The 18341-nt window shown below is 49.2% G+C and overlaps 1 protein-coding gene across 2 annotated transcripts in view; it reads right to left on the bottom strand.

Annotated features, from left to right (window-relative positions):
* LOC138295533 (spermatogenesis-associated protein 7 homolog) overlaps positions 1-18341 on the bottom strand; it is a 1079396-nt gene that overhangs the window by 514097 nt on the left and 546958 nt on the right. For both annotated transcript variants that reach the window (XM_069233895.1, XM_069233896.1), the window contains exon 7: positions 13291-13351. In XM_069233895.1, the coding sequence (XP_069089996.1) occupies positions 13291-13351 (61 nt within the window). The remainder of the gene's footprint in view (positions 1-13290; positions 13352-18341) is intronic.

Here is an 18341-nt window from a genome sequence, read left to right as displayed (position 1 = left end):
AGCAGTGCCAGTCTCTTACCTGTGTCTCACTGGAAGTACTGCATGATGATGTTTCGGTTATCAATATCTTCTTCTTCTGCCTCTTCTTCACTGTCCACAGGCTCCACAGCTGCCACAAGACCAACATCAGGCCCATCCTCCTGCAGAAAAGGCACCTGGCGTCGCAAAGCCAGGTTGGGCAACATACAGCATGCCACGATTATCTGGCACACCTTCTCTGGTGAGTAGTATAGGGAGCCACCTGTTAAATGGAGGCACCAGAATCTGGCCTTCAGGAGGCCGAAAGTCCACTCTGTAATCTTCCTAGTTCGCCCATGTGCCTCATTGTAGCGTTCCCCTGCCCTTGTCCTGGGATTCCTCACTGGGGTCAGTAGCCATGACAGGTTGGGGTAACCAGAGTCACCTGCAAATGTTGAGGGATATCTGTTAGACATACACCAACCCTTAGGGACTATCCCATACCCAGACACCTATTCATACTGTGTGGGAACCTTGGGCTCACCTATTAGACATACAGTGCCTCTGGAGTTGGCCCATCACATAAGGGATGCAGCTATTCCTCAAAACGTAAGCGTCATGCACAGAGCCAGGAAACTTAGCATTCACATGAGAGATGTACTGGTCTGCCAAACATACCATCTGCACATTCATGGAATGGTAGCTTTTACGATTTCTGTACACCTGTTCATTCCTGCGGGGGGGACAAACGCCACATGTGTCCCATCAATGGCACCAATGATGTTGGGGATATGTCCCAGGGCATAGAAATCACCTTTCACTGTGGGCAAATCCTCCACCTGGGGAAAACGATGTAGCTGCGCATGTGCTTCAGCAGGGCAGACAACACTGTGGCCAACACATTAGAGAACATTGGCTGTGACATCCCTGATGCCATGGCCACTGTTGTTTGAAAGGAACCACTGGCCAGGAAATGGAGCACTGACAGGACCTGCACTAGAGGGGGGATACCTGTGGGATGGCGGATAGCTGACATCAGGTCTGGCTCCAATTGGGCACACAGTTCCTGGATTGAGGCACGATCAAGTCTGTCGGTGATAATGATGTGACTGTCTTCCATTGTCGACAGGTCCACCAGGGGTCTGTACACCGGAGGATGACGCCATCTCATCATTTGCCCCAGCGGATGTGCCCTATGGAGGAGAATGGTGAGCAGAGGGCCACGTACCACATAGGTTGCACAAGGGTGTTTTTCACAAATGTGATTTAAACGGTGTGTGGCGCTGGCTGTCCGTATTCCTGCCCAAATGTGCTGTGACGTAGTTAGGTGTCCTGCCATGTGCCCCCCTGAAAAGGCGGCTGCCTAACCTGTAAGGAGGGACAAGGGGAAATGAGGTAACTGTGCTGGCATTGTGCAGCATCGCGGTTGGCGGTCAAAGACCGCCGTGCAATTCAGCATTGGTTTTCATTGGGCCCTATGGGTTCCAGAAGCCAATGACGATGTACGCCGGCGGTGACGGTACGCACTGCCGTGGACGTGACCGCTATTTTCTATCTGTTCACTCACTTGATACCTGACCTTTAACAGGAGAGGACCTACACTGCAAGTGCTGCTGTGACCTGAGTCTGGAAGCGACAATGGCTACAGTGTCTGGGGAAAGGGCCCCTGCCTTCACCGCAGAGGAGTTGGACAAACTGGTGGATGGGGTCCTCCCCCAGTACACGCTACTTTACGGTCCTCCAGACAAACAGGTGAGTACACTGTGAGCATGAAGCGTTGGCAATGCCTGTTTGGAGTGGTGTGGATGGAAGATACATGGGGCTGAGGCCTGCATGTGAGGATGGTGAGTGTATGTGCATCAGGGAATGGGTGGGAACTGGTGGGCAATGATTATGATGGCCCGGACGGGAGAGTAATGTCCTTTCATCCTGTACCTTTCCTCTAGGTCAGCACCCACCAGAAGAAGGGTATTTGGCGTGCCAAAGAAGTGCAGACCCTGGGGGTGTATCATAGACAGAGCACCCACTGCCGCAAGAGATGGGAGGACCTGCGCCGCTGGAGCAAGAAGACGGCGGAGGCCCAGCAGGGATGGCCTCCCAACGTGGAAGGGGTGCCCTGATGTTCCGGATCCTGGCGGTGGCATATCCGGAGTTGGATGGGCGCTTGAGGGCATCTCAGCAGCCACAAGGGGGTGAGTACAGTCTCATTCAGCGGACTCTGCGCGCTTTACGAGGTGTCTGGGTGGGGGATGTGGGCTGTGGGTTCCCCTAGGCCAGGGCGAACTTGGTAGGGTAGGTCCCTTGTTAGGCAGGCTCTGTGCCACTCCAACTCCAATAGTGGTAGTGGCCATGTACAATTAGTCAGGCTCCTGTGGGTTCCAGGTGTGCAGCAAATGGGGTTAGGCATAGTCCCTGATGGGCAGGTGATTATTCTAAGAACTGTTAGTGCATGGGCTAGTGCATAGGGCATTCATTCTGGCGTGGCGTCCCAACAGAGAGCATTTCAGGCTCTGGCCTCAGCACTGATGGCAGCCATTGTCCCTGTGTCCAGCCTCCCCCTCCAACCTCCACTACCCAGACCCAATTCCCTCTACCTCAGCCTATCCCAAGCACACCATCAGACCAGCATGCACACACATCAACACACAAAAGTGGCTCAGGCAAACATAATCACCACACATCCCACAGGCACTCACACAAGCACCATCCCCATGCAGACACAGCAACATCCACTGCCTCCACTGTGTCCCCCTCCTCCACGTCCTCCACCTCCCTCCCAGTCTCATCTCCACTCACACCTGCATGCACTACATCCTCAGCCACTACCTCCATCACCAGCACGCCCATCACCACACACCGCTCACGTGCAATCACCACCCCACTACCATTCACACGTTCCCTGTGTCCTCTCCCAGTGTGTCTGTGAGCCCTCCTCCCAAAGTACACAAATGCCGGCACACACACACTCAACAGCCATCCACCTCACAACAGCCTCCAACCCATGCACCTTCACCCATACTCAGCAGACGTACACCTCCTACAACCACTACCTCTTTCTCCACTCCCAAACCCCCTCCATCTTCCCGTCCCAGTGTGTCTAAGAAACCTTTCATGGCTAGCATTGACCTCTTCCCTACACCTCACCCCCCTCCCCTTCCCCTAGTGCCAGGTTGTCTTGAGCCCTGACCAGCACCTCGCCACCAAATCCTTGTCCAGTGTGGTCCCTGCAAGTCTGGGAACATCGAAGGGGGTACCCATTAGGGCTGCCAGTGTGCCATCTACTGAAGCCAAGGACCACCCTATTCCGCCACCTGCCAAGGTAAAGAAGGGGCCAGCATGCAGGAGAGAAAAGCCACACCAACCACCCATCAAGGCCTCTTCCAAAACCAAAGAGGGCAGTGACAGGTCCCAGCAGCGACTTCCAAGGTGGGGAAGGGACACAGGAGCAAAGGAAAGTCAGCTCAGGGCACGGAGCCTCGGGGTGAGGGACTGGGGTCACCCCTTTTGCAAGACAGCCCAGCAACCTGTACCACGGTGGGCACCGCCGCAAAGACTTCCATCTGCACCGCCACCTGCACAGCAGCTTCCCCAACTACAGTGACCACCATCATCCCCAGTGGGCAGCCTTCCGAGGCTGCAGGAGACGGCCTGGTGTCTCCCTCCACAAGTGCAGACACCTGCACCACTGGCAGCATCTCCGCTGCAGACACCGCCGGAGCCACCGCCACCTGCCCCGCGATGTGCCAAGCCAGTGCCACTACAGTGGACATCAGCAGCATCCCCAGTGGGCAGGCGTCCGAGGCTGCAGGAGACGTCCTGGACCCTGCACACACTACATGAGGCACCACCACCAGCACTGGCACTTCCAGCAGTTTGCAGCCTTTGTCGTCGCAAGGAGGAGTGTGGCTCTGCCTCCATGAAGTATCATGCTACCTGTTACTGTTAAATCTCATTGCTCAGACACCCATGTGAGGGAATGGGAACTGCCACACCGCTGGTGCAGCATCACTGAGCACCATGCCCCCTCCAGAACCAGTGGAGAACAGCATTCACTCACCCAGTCCTTGGTAGGATGAAGCACTCTGGGCACCATGCCTCCTCCAGAACCAGTGGAGAACAGCATCTGCTAGAGAGACTGTGGCTTTGCATTCCTCAGGACCAAGCAGTGGGCAAACCACCCACTAGAGAGTCCGTGGCTTTGCACTCCCCAGGACCAAGCAGTGGGCAACCCACCCACTTGAGAGACTGTGGCTTTGCACTCCCCAGGACCAAGCAATGGGCAACCCACCCACTTGAGAGGCTGTGGCTTTGCACTCCCCAGGACCAAGCAGTGGGCAAACCACCCACTTGAGAGACTTGAGACTGTGGCTTTGCACTCCCCAGGACCAAGCAGGGGGCAGTGCACCCACTTGAGAGACTTGAGAGGCTGTGGCTTTGCACTCCCCAGGACCAAGCAGTGGGCAACCCACCCACTTGAGAGACTGTGGCTTTGCACTCCCCAGAACCAAGCAGTGGGCATGGAGCCCCCTCGAGGAGCAGTGGCGTCATCCCATCATCCGGCTGAGGTGCCCTCCCCCCCTTACCCTGAGGTGCCTATTTTTTATTTACCTGATGCCCCTGCAGTGTTCTCTCCATTTTGAGGCAGGTGTCATGTGTGGGCTTCGCCCATGCTTTTTGGGACCACTAGTCCCCAGACATTTAATGGGACAGTGTACGGACTTGTGTTGTTGCTGTAAATATTTGTATATACTGATGATTTCAAGTTATCTTGGGCTACCTGATTGTTCGATTATTACACTCGTTAAACTCATTTCATTTGGTCCATGCGTTCTTCAAGGGGGTGACGGGGTGTATCTGTGATGTTATTGGATGTGTGTGTGTGTGTTGTTGTGGGTGGTGGGTGGGGGTGTTGCATGTGTGTGTCACTCTCTTTTTCCTCCACCCCCCCCTGTGTACTAGGTGCAGTACTCACCATCGTCATTGCCGCCGTCTTTGATGTTCCTGGTAGATGAGGAGGTAAACCAACATTAGCAGGACCTGTAACTCAGGCTCCATGGCGTCCTGGTTCCTCGTTGGGTGTCGAGAGGTGAGTGGTTTCCCTTCTGTGTTCTGTTTCCACTGTGCTTTTGATGGCGTTGGTACCGCCCCGGAAAAGGTGTCAGATTGGTGCCTTGTAATAGTGTGGGCGGTACATTGTCTTCCGCCTGTCTGTTGGCGATTACCGCTGCGGTGTTTGTTTCTACCGCCGTAGCGGTCGGAGTGTTAAAGTGGCTGTCTGTGTAGGCGGTTTCCGCCATGGTCGTGATTCAATTTGTTTTACCGCTGGCCTCTTGGCGGTATTACCGCCGCTTTATCACCGACAGCCAGGGTTGTAATGAGGGCCTATGCCTAAAAACACCAAGGGCCTGATTCAGACCCTGGCGGCCGGTGACCGCCAGGGTCACCGGCCACGGGAGCACCGCCGACAGACCGGCGGTGCTCCAAAGGGCATTCTGACCGCGGCGGTTCTGCCGCGGCCAGAAAGGGTAAACCGGCGGTCTCCCGCCGGTTTACCGCTGCCCTTGGAATCCCCTATGGCGGCGCAGCTTGCTGCGCCGCCATGGGGGATTCTGACACCCCCTACCGCCATCCTGTTCCTGGCGGTTCGCCCGCCAGGAACAGGATGGCGGTAGGGGGTGCCGCGGGGCCCCTGGGGGCCCCTGCCGTGCCCATGCCAATGGCATGCCAATGGCATGGGCACGGCAGGGGCCCCCGTAAGAGGGCCCCACTGTGTATTTCAGTGTCTGCCTAGCAGACACTGAAATACGCGACGGGTGCAAACTGCACCCGTCGCACATGCCCACTCCGCCGGCTCCATTCGGAGCCGGCTTCCTCGTGGGGAGGGGTTTCCCGCTGGGCTGGCGGGCGGCCTTCTGGCGGTCGCCCGCCAGCCCAGCGGGAAAGCCAGAATGGCCTCCGCGGTCTTTCGACTGCGGAGCGGCCATATGGCGGTTCCCTCCAGGCGGGCGGCGACCGCCGCCCGCCGGGGTCAAAATGACCCCCCAAATCTCCTCTTACTTTCCAAGTAGGATGGCTGCATTATTCAGCCTGGGGTGCCCTGCTCCTAGGGAAACCTACCGACCCTAGATGTTTCTGAAAACTAGCAATTCATGGAAATCCAGTGTTGTATGGTACAAATCACGCCACTTTTTCCTACCCAGAATGCCGTGGAAATGCCAAAGCATTTGTGAAAAACGTGTATTCCTCATATTTATGTGACACATAATACCAGAACTGTGACAGAAAACTCCAGAACTCCAGCACTGGAAGTCTGCCAGGAGCCTAAAATTTAATGTTGAAAAAACTTAAGTACTACTCATTGGAAATACCCCTTCACACTGTAACTGTGCTGGCCGAACAACCTAGGTGAGCATCCTCCCCCTGCTCCAGTAGTTAAAGCCTAGGGGCCTGATTTCGATTTCGGCGGATAGGTTACTCTGTCATGACGGTGACAAATATCCCATCCGCAGAAATATGAATCCCATTTGTTAGAAATTAGGTCTTTGGTTGGCAGCGAGGTTACCCCCTGTCCAAGCAAGGACCCTCACTCTAGTCAGGGTAAAGGAGAATCACCCTCAGCTAACCCCCGCTCACCCCCTTGGTAGCTTGGCACGAGCAGGCAGGCTTAACTTCAGAGTACTAGATGTGAAGTATTTGTACCAACACACACAGTAACTTAATGAAAACACTACAAAATGACGCAACACAGGTTTAGAAAAATAGAAAATATTTATCTAAACAAAACAAGACCAAAACGAAAAAAATCCAACATACACAAGTCAAGCTATTAACTAAAAAGCAAAAAGAATCTTAAGTCCTTGAGAAAACAGGAAAAACACTGTTAGTGTTAAAAAGTACCTGGGTAGCGTCAAAATAACACGCACGGGCGAGTGTGCGTTGAAAAGGATAAGCGGTGCGTCGATTTCTCACCCGCAAGCGAGATCATGCGTCGTTTTTCCTTCTCCGGTTGGGTCAGTGTGCGTAGTTTTTCCTCCCCACTGGGGAGCGGTGCGTCAATCCGGGCAGCACCCGGGTCCGGGCAGGCGTTGCATCATTTTTCCGCACCCAGCAAGATTTGCTTTGAAAATCCTGCCGCGTGGTCTCAGCAAAACTGCACAATGTGGGTTGCGACATTAACAGCCTCCGCCAGGGGGTGTGAGCGATGTTCTTCCAGCTCTGTGCGTCGATTCTCCAGCCGTGATGCCAGTGGTGCGTCGATTTCTGCTGCGAAGCCGGTGCAGTGTAGTTTTTCAGCCACGTCTCGGAAGGTGTGTAGAATTTTTCCCTGCACAGCGGTCAGTGTGTGGATTTTCAGTCTTGGTCTGCCAGCTTCACCTTCCAAAGCCCCAGGAACTGGATAGGGCACCACTTGTCAGGGCAAGAGTCTCAGCAGAGAGTCCAGGTGCTGGCAGGAGTCTTTGATGGCCCTGAGACTTCAACAACAGGAGGCAAGCTCCGGACAAGCCCTTGGAGATTTCTTCACAAGCAGGAAGGCACACAAAGTCCAGTCTTTGTCCGCTTGCACAGGCAGAAGCAGCAACTGCAGGATAGCACCACAAAGCAGAGTCTCAGGCAGGGCAGCACTTCTCCTCAGCTCTTCAGCTCTTCTCCAGGCAGAGGTTCCTCTTGATGTCCAGAAGTGATCTAAACTCTGTGGTTTTGGGTGCCCTTCTTATACCCATTTTGCCCTCTGAAGTAGGCTTACTTCAAAGAAAAGTATCTCTTGTTTGTGAAATCCTGCCTTGCCCAGACCAGACCCCAGACACACACCAGGGGGTTGGAGACTGTATTGTGTGAGGGCAGGCACAGCCCTTTCTTGTGTAAGTGACCACTCCTCCCCTTCCTCCTAGCAGAGATGGCTCATCAGGAAATGCAGTCTACACCCCAGCTCCCTTAGTGTCACTGTCTAGAGAGAGGTGCAAACAGCCCAACTGTCAAACCGACCCAGAAAGGGAATCCACAAACAGGCAGAGTCACAGAATGGTTTCTAAAAGTGGCATTTTCAAAAACACAATCTTAAAACCAACTTTACTAAAAGATGTATCTCAAATTTGTGAGCTCAAAAATGCACATGTCTATTTGCTCCCAAAGGGAATCTATGCTTCAATCATATTTAAAGGTAGCCCCCATACTAACCTATGAGAGAGAGAGGCCTTGCAACAGTGAAAACCAAATTAGGCAGTTTTTCACTGTCAGGACATGTAAAACACATTAGCATAAGTCCTACCTTAAACATACACTGCCCCCTGCCCATGGGGTTACCTAGGGCCTACTTTAAGGGTGTCTTACATGTTAGAAAAGGGAAGGTTTAGGCTTGGCAAGTGGGCACACTTGCCAAGTCGAAGTGGCAGTGTAAAACTGCACACACAGACACTGCAGTGGCAGGTCTAAGACATGATTACAGGGATACTAATGTGGGTGGCACAATCAGTGCTGCAGGCCCACTAGTAGCATTTGATTTACAGTCCCTGGGCACCTCTGGTGCACTGAACTAGGGGCTTACCAGTAAATCACATATGCCAATCATGGAAATCCAATCAATAATACCATTTACACAGAGAGTATATGCACTTTAGAACTGGTCAGCAGTGGAAAGTGCTCAGAGTTCAAAAGCCAACAGCAACAGGTCAGAAAAAGTAGGAAGCAGGAGGCAAAAAGATTGGGGATGACCCTGCATAAGGAAAAAAAAGTCCAACACCATTATTTTATATGGGATTTAGATCTCGGCGGATGGGATATCTGTCACCGTTGTGACAGAGTAGCCTGTCCGCCAGTGGTGGCTGCTACCGAACTGAGGTTGTGGGGCACCAGGGGATGAAAAAAAAGAACACTTACCTGTGTATGGCTGCGTCTCTTCTCCATCCTTCTCCATCCTCTTCTCTTCCTGACTCCCGGCAGCATGGAATCACACAGGCTCCCAGACTCCGCTAAGCCTATCACAACGCTGCTGTCACCAGCATGACAACAGCATTGTGATTGGTCTGAGCCGCCTGGTTCGGCATTCAAACAGGGAGTGGAAGCCTTTGCATTTTCTCCACACGGCTGTGCAATACAGCTGGGTGAAGAAGTGTTAAGTGGGCATATCTATTTGGCCGGCTCTAGACGGCCAGTCAAACCATCATACACACTTATGGTGCACATACCACTCCTACTCCCTGTGACACAGCCCAGAACTGTGCCACCCTAACCTGACTCCACACTGAAAAATAAAATGATAATAACGCTGTTATTATCATTTTATTTTTCCGTTTTTGCACTGCTTAAAGCAGTGGGGTGATGCTCCTCTGCCTTAGCGGAGGAGCTGCTGCTGCCGTCTGCCAAAATCTTAATCAGGCACTAGGCTTCTGATCGATAATAAACTTTCCATGGAAACACAGAACAGGAAACATGCCTCTAGCTGCTTTGGAATTCTAAGAACTCTCAGAAAACTGCTAAGCTGGCTACCATGCTTCTTGAAGAGAGTTGTCGCGCAAAGGCTGGTGAACTCTTGCCTGGACTATGGAAATTCTCTGTATTTGGGAAGTCCCAGGTTTGTGTTAAAGGCTGCAAGTGCTTCAGAATGCTGTGGTCCAGATCCTCTTAAAAATTCCAAAGTACCAGTTGGCTGCACCAACCTTAGCAGCTTTGCACTGGTTACCCCTGAAGAAAATAGTTCAATTCAAGATACTCTTGCTTAGCCCACCATGCTATGCATGGAGAGGCCCACAGCATATTCAGCGACTGCTCAACCCCTAGGGACCTTGCTGGTCCCTAGGATAAAAAATGCAAGGAGTGGGGGGGTCACTCCTTTGCATTCTTAGCTCCCAAACTCTGGAATGCCCTCTTTGTGGATCTTAGAATGAACCTGTCAGAACTTAGTTTTAGGAAATATCTAAAGATTTTGGGGGTTATTCCAACTTTGGAGGAGGTGGTAATCCGTCCCAAATGTGACGGATTTACCACCAGCCGTATTACGAGTTCCATAGGATATAATGGACTCGTAATACGGCTGGTGGTATATCCGTCACTTTACCGTCACTTTTGGGACGGATTACCACTTCCTCCAAAGTTGGAATAACCCCCTTTATCTTTTCTAATCTCCCACCTGAAAGTGCATTGAATCATCTGGCAGTTGTGTTGTAATCAGTGTTGGGAGGCCCGTTGGGTATCTATGCAGTACAGAAAACCTCCACAATAGAACAGAATAGAACTTGCAGCCAGCAACAAAGCTCCTACCATTTAGGAATCTCACACTTCTTTTGAGTATTCCACATCTGCTGGTGGGCTTATCATACTACACAGGCACTGGGACCATGCCAAGCCAATGTAGTGTCAATGTGGCCTTCATTCTTACAGATGTGGTCTGGTCACATGGGCTAAGCAAACCCATACTTGAGGCACAGGGTTTTTGGGAAACTGGGGAATGTAGGATGGCAAACCTTCTGCCATTGGCAGAAGGTTTCAATGATGTCAGTCACATACATGGCGGGGAATTTGTGTTTTTTTACCAATACTTTTACATTTGCAGAGTTTTCTGACTAAAGTAAAAATGTCTATGGATCCTCACAATTCACAACACAATGAATTCCACTGAGTGTTTAGCTTTGAGGAATTCCCAGGGCTGATATGGTTCATTAGGGGCCAATAGTCTCCGGGTCCTAAAACTGCAACCATGCGTATGGGAAGTGTACATTTGGTGTTTACAGACATTGGTTTGATGTTCACATGGCATTTTGGAAAAAAAAACATTATGAAGTCCATGCAGGCCATGCCATCCTTGATTTCCATTGGTCCCTGGTTTTCAGAAGTGCCCGGGGTTGCTAGCGTTCCGTGGGTGCATGCCGCCCCCCAACCTAAATATTGGAGCGTATTTCCTATGATACATGACAGGGCATTTTTTAGCATAGTTTTGACATTTAAAGGGCATTCTGAGTAAATAAATGTGCAAGCCCCTCTGTAAGACATGTCACCCTGGACTTCTCTAGGCCCTTAGTTGTGATAAATACCCAAGGCTAGAAGGATTCATGAAAAATTAGATTTTCTGCTATTTAGAGGTTAGAGGTGCAACTCGATGGCAGGAGTGACTGGCCCCCTTATATGCTTTTTTTTCTGGACACAAATCACTGGTATCTCATTTCTATTGTCCTGGGGAGGACAGGTTAGGGATACATCCACCAGGAGGACACAAGTATTGTGTGAGCTCCTAGGGTGCAGCCCAGTGAGAGGGCCCCCATGGAAACACTGTTTGAGTGAGGTATGAAGGGATGTAGCCCGATGCAAGGACAGGCAGGCTGCACCCTTTTCTTTATTCATGGTGTTTAGTGACTTCCTGCCCCTTGGGTATTATGGAGTGTGTGGTAGAAACCCAATTTCTTCTAGGGTAGTAGTAAGACTGCAAAGTTCTTTGTTCTTGGGGTGCAGCTAGGGCCTGTGCCATGAGGGCTGTTCTACCATAAAAATAATTCCTGATGGACCAGGGAAGGTCCTGGCTCAAGGACATCCCTCCCTGAGTAGGGAAACACTTGAGAGAGGTACTATGGGAAAGGAAAGTGAAGAGTCTTCTCTTTCCAACAGTACATCTCCTGTTCAAACTGCTGCTCTCTGGCTTGACTGTACGTTCACATCTGGTGCTCTTAACTTAATCTTTGATGAACAGCACACATGGTGTGGTGGTTGTCAACTTAAAGAAACATTAGGCTGCAGAGGAAGCTCTGCTGTTGCATACTGAGGTGGAAACGAAAAAGGGAGCCTCTATTGTGTAACGACCAGAGGGATAACAACTCCTGTGTATGAAAACATAATCTCTACATCCTTTGCACTGAAGAGGTAATGTGGAGGACATTGCGGTCATGTTTTCTGCGTAGAAAGGGCTAAGATATCGTGCCAACCATTTTGTGCCTGAGTTGCCCCATTAGTGGTAGGGTCCTTTTCTGTTTCTGGTGTTTCTATTTCGATCTATTTTCTCTAGTCTTTTGTCAAAGAGTTCTCAGACCAAGAGCGCTATTCTCCATCAATTCATTGTTCCTGTATTTACCCAGACGTAAACCCCATTGCAAGTAACCTGTGACCCTATCAGACATACATACTGAATTATTATGAATCTGATATTGCATCCTCATTTTAGTGTGTTTGAACACTCTCACCTTTTCCATGTCCATTGCCTGGAACAAGGTCTTTTTCCCATCTCATTTTTACACTGATTATTGATTGGCCAGGTTTCAGTCTAATCATTGTGCACAAAGTAGATATGCAAGTGACTCCCAAACCCAGTGCCCATAAGGCCATAATTACAACATTCGGTTCAGGGACCCTATGAAACAAATGCCATGTTTTGTTAGCTACGGATGTCATCATGGTGAAATGAAATAGACGTTCGGTACGTGTGCCAGACCTATTAGTATAATCCTCAAAGGGGATAGTCTTTCCATTTTGAGGTAACTCTTGTCAGGACTGGGATATCTAAAATATTTTGACCCTTCAGGGAGGTCCTAATCATCTCAATGAGAGGTCGAAAATAACATTACCCACTCAATTTCCTGTAGGCCTTACTTATTGTTAGCCTAAAAGAAATCAGTCTCTGATGGTGGCTTCGCCATGATCCATAGCCAACAACTGAGACATGGTTAGTATCCTTAGAAGGGGCTCTGCTTTGCAAATATACCCCTCTTATTTTTTGATCAATGGTCAATATTTTAGCTTCTTTAGCATCTGGATCACATACATCATCTCTGGCAGTGTTGGGGGTCTGAATTGAAAACATTAGATAGGTTCTTCAAGATCATAGAAGGTAAGTATCCCTGACTGCTGGACAGGGACCTTGGTTAGAGAGGTTTAGGTACAGCTGTCTTGCTTTCAGTTGGCTTTGCATTGGTGATTCATCCTTTGCAAATGCAGGATTGAGCTTGAAGGATATATTACCAAAATGAGATTCCCCGGTTTTCCCTGCCAGCCCTTCCATGTCTGAGTACCAATTCAGAGATCCAATGATTCGGGGAGGTGATGTTAACAAGTGCAATTTGGGATAAGTAATATTTGAAAGGTTAGAGCACTTGAGTATTGTTCTGCCTTATGCTTAGATTAGAGGGGTTCATTTGTTATACCCTCCAAAACACGACGTTTTTACTCACAATTACTTTTTTAGCTAAGCCAACGCAGTGTTCCTTCTGGTATTTCTAATTATATACTCTCAGTCTTTGTCTTTGCCTGGTGTAACGTAAATTGAGTGTTAACGCAGAGGAAAACATGAGGAAGGATTAGATGTATATCTCATCGGTTTAACAAGTTATTTACAGAAGCAAAAATGAATCATACAACCTTGTCTCCATATGAAGGCTCACGGTTTGCATCTACTTTCAAGTACATGTCTAGCAAAGACCTGGAAAAAAATTCAAACACAGATTGTAAAGTTAGAAGTATAAAGCTCTGTTTGTATCCTGAAAAATCTAGCTGATTCGCTGTACACAATTTCATTGCTTAGTCAAATAAAGCTATGAAACACAACTACAGAAACTGTAAAATATTCTAACATAATACACACCAAGACATAGACTACTGAAACCATGGACACTTATGTCAAAGTCTCCATTACCTGTTCTGGAGCCTAGCTTCTCGTTCCTGCAATCAAAGATCATTGGTGGTAAAGGAAGTGACATCCACTGCCCTTTAAATCCCAGGTGACAACATATAGCTTTTTGTACTATCGACAACACAGGAAACAGGGAAAACATTCTGCGGTAAGTGGAATTTGCATTTACAATTTTAAAAGCATCATGAAAGTAACCATACTATGCCATCTAGTTTTACACAGCTTTCATCTTCTTTGTTACTACATGCTCCTTGTTAGAAATGTTTTTTTGTGTGGCTATGGTAGATACCTAAGATAGGCAGAATCCACCAGTCTATTCAGGGCTAGTAAATTACACATTAAAGATAATCTGTGCTCACCCTCTTGGTAGCTGGGCAAGGAGCAGTTAGGCTTATCCCCAGAGGCAATGTGCAAAGCGTTTGTGCAACACACTCACACCTGTAGCACAATAGATACGCCATGTTAGAAATGGGGTCTTTGGTTGACAGTCAGGTTACACCCTGTTCAAGCAAGGACCCTCACTCTAGTCAGGATAAAAGAGAATCACCCTCAGCTAACCCCTGCTTACCCCCTTGGTAGCTTGGCAGAGCAGTAGGCTTAACTTCAGAGTGCTAGGTGTAAAGTATTTGTACCAACACACACAGTAACTTAATGAAAGAACTACAAAATGACACAACACCAGTTTAGAAAAATAGGAAATATTTACCTAAACAAAACAAGACCAAAACGACAAAAATCCGACATACACAAGTCAAGTATTGAATTTTTAAAGATTAAACTAAAAAATAGCGCTTAGAAACACAAAATGCTTCAATGACGTGTTAACACGACGTCGTGACGGAGTCGTTCCCAACAAGCCAACACCAGTGGCGCCGGACACGGAGTCGCGTAGACCCCCAAGTACAGTACCTTTGGTAAAGAGTGAAAACAAGTCAATTTGCGAAGTCGGGGATCGCGGCGTCTGTGTGAAACGTTGAATCCGTGCACTTCGAGCGGCATCGGTCACGACGTGGTGCGGCGACTTCCACGGAGTCGCAGACTTCAGCGGGGCTGCAGCGCCATCGGGCCTGTGAAGGTTGTCGCGTTCCAGCAAAGATCACGGAGTCGGGTGCATGCGGTGTCACCGGATTCAGCAGCAGCGTCGGTCCGAAGTCGTCCGAAGTCGATTTCCTTGGATTTCCGCCAGCTTTCCTTTCAAGGGCCCAGGGACTGGATAGGTCACCACTTGTCAGAGCAGGAGTCTCTCCAGAGGCTCCAGGTGCTGGCAGAGAGAAGTCTTTGCTGTCCCTGAGACTTCAAACAACAGGAGGCAAGCTCTAAATCAAGCCCTTGGAGATTTCTTCACAGGATGGATGGCACACAAAGTCCAGTCTTTGCCCTCTTACTCTGGCAGAAGCAGCAACTGCAGGGTAGCTCCACAAAGCACAGTCACAGGCAGGGCAGCTCTTCTTCCTCAGCTCTTCAGCTCTTCTCCGAGCAGAGGTTCCTCTTGATGTCCAGAAGTGATCTAAAGTCTGTGGTTTTGGGTGCCCTTCTTATACCCAATTTCCTCTTTGAAGTAGGCCTACTTCAAAGTAAAGTCTCTTTTGAATGTGAAATCCTGCCTTGCCCAGGCCAGGCCCCAGGCACTCACAGGGGGTCGGAGACGGCATTGTGTGAGGACAGGCACAGCCCTTTCAGGTGCAAATGACCACTCCTCCCCTCCCTCCTAGCACAGATGGCTCATCAGGAAATGCAGACTACACCCCAGCTCCTTTTGTGCCACTGTCTAGTGTGAGGTGCAACCAGCCCAACTGTTAAACTGACCCAGACAGGGAATCCACAAACAGGCAGAGTCACAGAAATGGTATAAGCAAGAAAATGCTCACTTTCTAAAAGTGGCATTTTCAAATGCACAATCTTAAAATCAACTTTACTAAAAGATGTATTTTTAAATTGTGAGCTCAGAGACCCTAAACTCCACATGTCCATCCGCTCCCAAAGGGAATCTACACTTTAATCAGATTTAAAGGTAGCCCCCATGTTAACCTATGAGAGGGACAGGCCTTGCAACAGTGAAAAACTAATTTAGCAATATTTCACTAACAGGACATATAAAACACATTACAATATGTCCTACTTTAAACATACACTGCACCCTGCCCTTGGGGCTACCTAGGTCATACCTTAGGGGTGCCTGACATGTAAGAAAAGGGAAGGTTTAGGCCTGGCAAGTGGGTACACTTGCCAAGTCAAATTTACAGTTAAAACTGCACACACAGACACTGCAGTGGCAGCTCTGAGACATGATTACAGAGCTACTTATGTGGGTGGCACAACCAGTGCTGCAGGCCCACTAGTAGCATTTGATTTACATGCCCTGGCACCAGTAGTGCACTTTACTAGGGACTTACTAGTAAATCAAATATGCCAATCATGGATAAACCAATTACATACAATTTACACAGAGAGCATATGCACTTTAGCACTGGTTAGCAGTGGTAAAGTGCTCAGAGTTCAAAAGCCAACAGTGGCAGGTCAGAACAAATAGGAGGCAGGAGGCAAAAAGACTGGGGATGACCCTGCAAAAAGGGCCATTTCCAACACACCACAAAAAGAGACTCCATACCGGCTTACATAAAAATAGGTTTCTATATTGTATATATCCTGAATGACATCACTCATGGCTGTTGTGCAAAGTATCCCATCACTGAAATAACACTCGTTATCCTTCACAAATGATATAAATCATAAATGCTGCGCATAATATGTGGTACTCATTATCTTGACCCTGCAGGAATCCAGAACGACATAAAGTAAATAATATGGGCATGAAACACAACAGTAATACGTGTACATTACCCAGTGTTGCCATAAAACATGGACTCACAGGGATACTCCCCCAGTTATCCTATAAAACGCAGTAGCTTTTGATGATCACATGAATCATGATGCCAATGCCAGTACTGTAGAGCTGTCTAGAGACAATAACCTATACGGCCAAGGAAACACATGAATCTCAATAGGCGCTGGAATATCAGTGCTCCTATTAGCAGGGTTACAGTAAGAAAAACAGGTATATCTGTACTCCAAGTATAGACTGCAGGAGCTCCTGCAAGCCTATTCATAGAATCAGGGAAATTCTGTGGTGTGATGCCACTGAGCCCTCACACTGTAGATATGGGTGGGAAGATCTCTCCTGGTCTCCCTGCAGTTAGGGTCAAAGGTCAGGTGTGTACTGTGCATCTGCTGAGCTTAGTGCAGCCGGGTCTCCCTCACCACAGCCAGTAACCCTCAGGAACAGCACCTAGCCGGCTGGTGTTACACTTGGCCTCACTCGAGGGCAACGCAGACATCGGTCATCTCCAGGCACTGGTGAAGGGCCATGCTGAAGGGGCCTGCTGCGGTGTGGACTCCATGTGTCACGCTGGTCTGGTGAGTGGGGCCCCAATGAGACGGGCTCTCACACAGTTGCAGTCGCATCACTCCTCTGAGTTGGAGGCACGGCAGCGTGGCCCTACAATGGCACAGTGGCATCCTCTCCTGTTTTGGGATGCGCGCTAGGGGCTGCTATGATGTCCGTGGGAGCACCGATACCACCACCACATCTGCCATTCAGACTTAGTACTGGACTAAAGTGCTTGCCACACTCTGAACTTCAGCGCTAACCATGTGCTCTTCACGAGGACCAGATAAAGCACTCTCCACATTCTGGGTGGACAGAAGAGACTTGCTCACTAGGTGCTGTTCCGCAGAGAGTAAAAGAAAGTGAAAGCATGAAGCGCCCACCAAGCACTAGTGTTACAGAGGCCAGACAGCACTCAGAGGGAATCTTGTGAGGTCCCTGAGATTCCTGAAGGAACAGGTGAGGCAACCCAAAAAGTACCTTGTGAGAACACTAGGCACAAGGCAGGGAGCTGCAAACAGGCAGGACAGCACACAAGAAAGCACAGGGTTCAAGAAGCGGTTCGTTCTGGCAGCACAGCCGTCTTCTGGCAAAGTGCAGCCTATAGAACATAGTAGCCCAGAGACAGGGAGCAGCTGGCAGTAGGGCTACAAGCAGAAACGTAATATAGTGAGTCCTTTAGGCCACCCAGCAAGTAGCAGGGCAACAGCAGAAGAGCAGTCCAGAGGAGTCCATTGAGCAGTGCAGTATTCCTTCTGACAGAGGTTCGGTTCCTGATCTAAAAGCGCTCTAAAAACATGGGGTCAGAGCCACTGTACTTATACTCAAAAATGTCTATGATGTAAGGGGTGACTTCAAAAGAACCCTTTCAACCCAGTCCTGGTTCCAGACATCAGTAGGGGGTAAATCAGCCCTTGTGTGAGGGCAGGACACAACCTATTGACATGTAAGGTGTGAATGACCTCTCCCTCTCGCAGCCCAGGAAGAATATCAGTATGCAATTGAATGCAGATATTTCTCCTTTCACACCCAGCCCTTCCTGTGTTGTGGTTGTCTGGAAAGTATGCAGAAAGTGTAGCTGTCACTCTGCCAAGGACGTGGATTGGAGGCTGCAAAGAACATGGAGTTATAAGTACAGAAAAATGCCCACTTTCTAAAAGTGACATTTCTAAAATAGTAATGCAAAATCTAACTACACCAGTAAGCAGGATTTTTCACTACCATTCCAAATATGTCAATGCTACTCCTTTTAGATCAGTAATTACCACTTAAAAGTATATAAGGGAATTCCCAATAATAACCTATAAGAGGAGCAGCCCTCACAGTAGTGAAGAAAATAGTATGTTTGTCACTACTAGAATGTGCAAAACATAAGGTACATGTCCTACCTTTTAC

This window comes from Pleurodeles waltl, chromosome 5, assembly GCF_031143425.1.
Source record: "Pleurodeles waltl isolate 20211129_DDA chromosome 5, aPleWal1.hap1.20221129, whole genome shotgun sequence".
Lineage (NCBI taxonomy): Eukaryota > Metazoa > Chordata > Amphibia > Caudata > Salamandridae > Pleurodeles > Pleurodeles waltl.
This window is presented reverse-complemented; position numbering and strand designations above follow the sequence as displayed.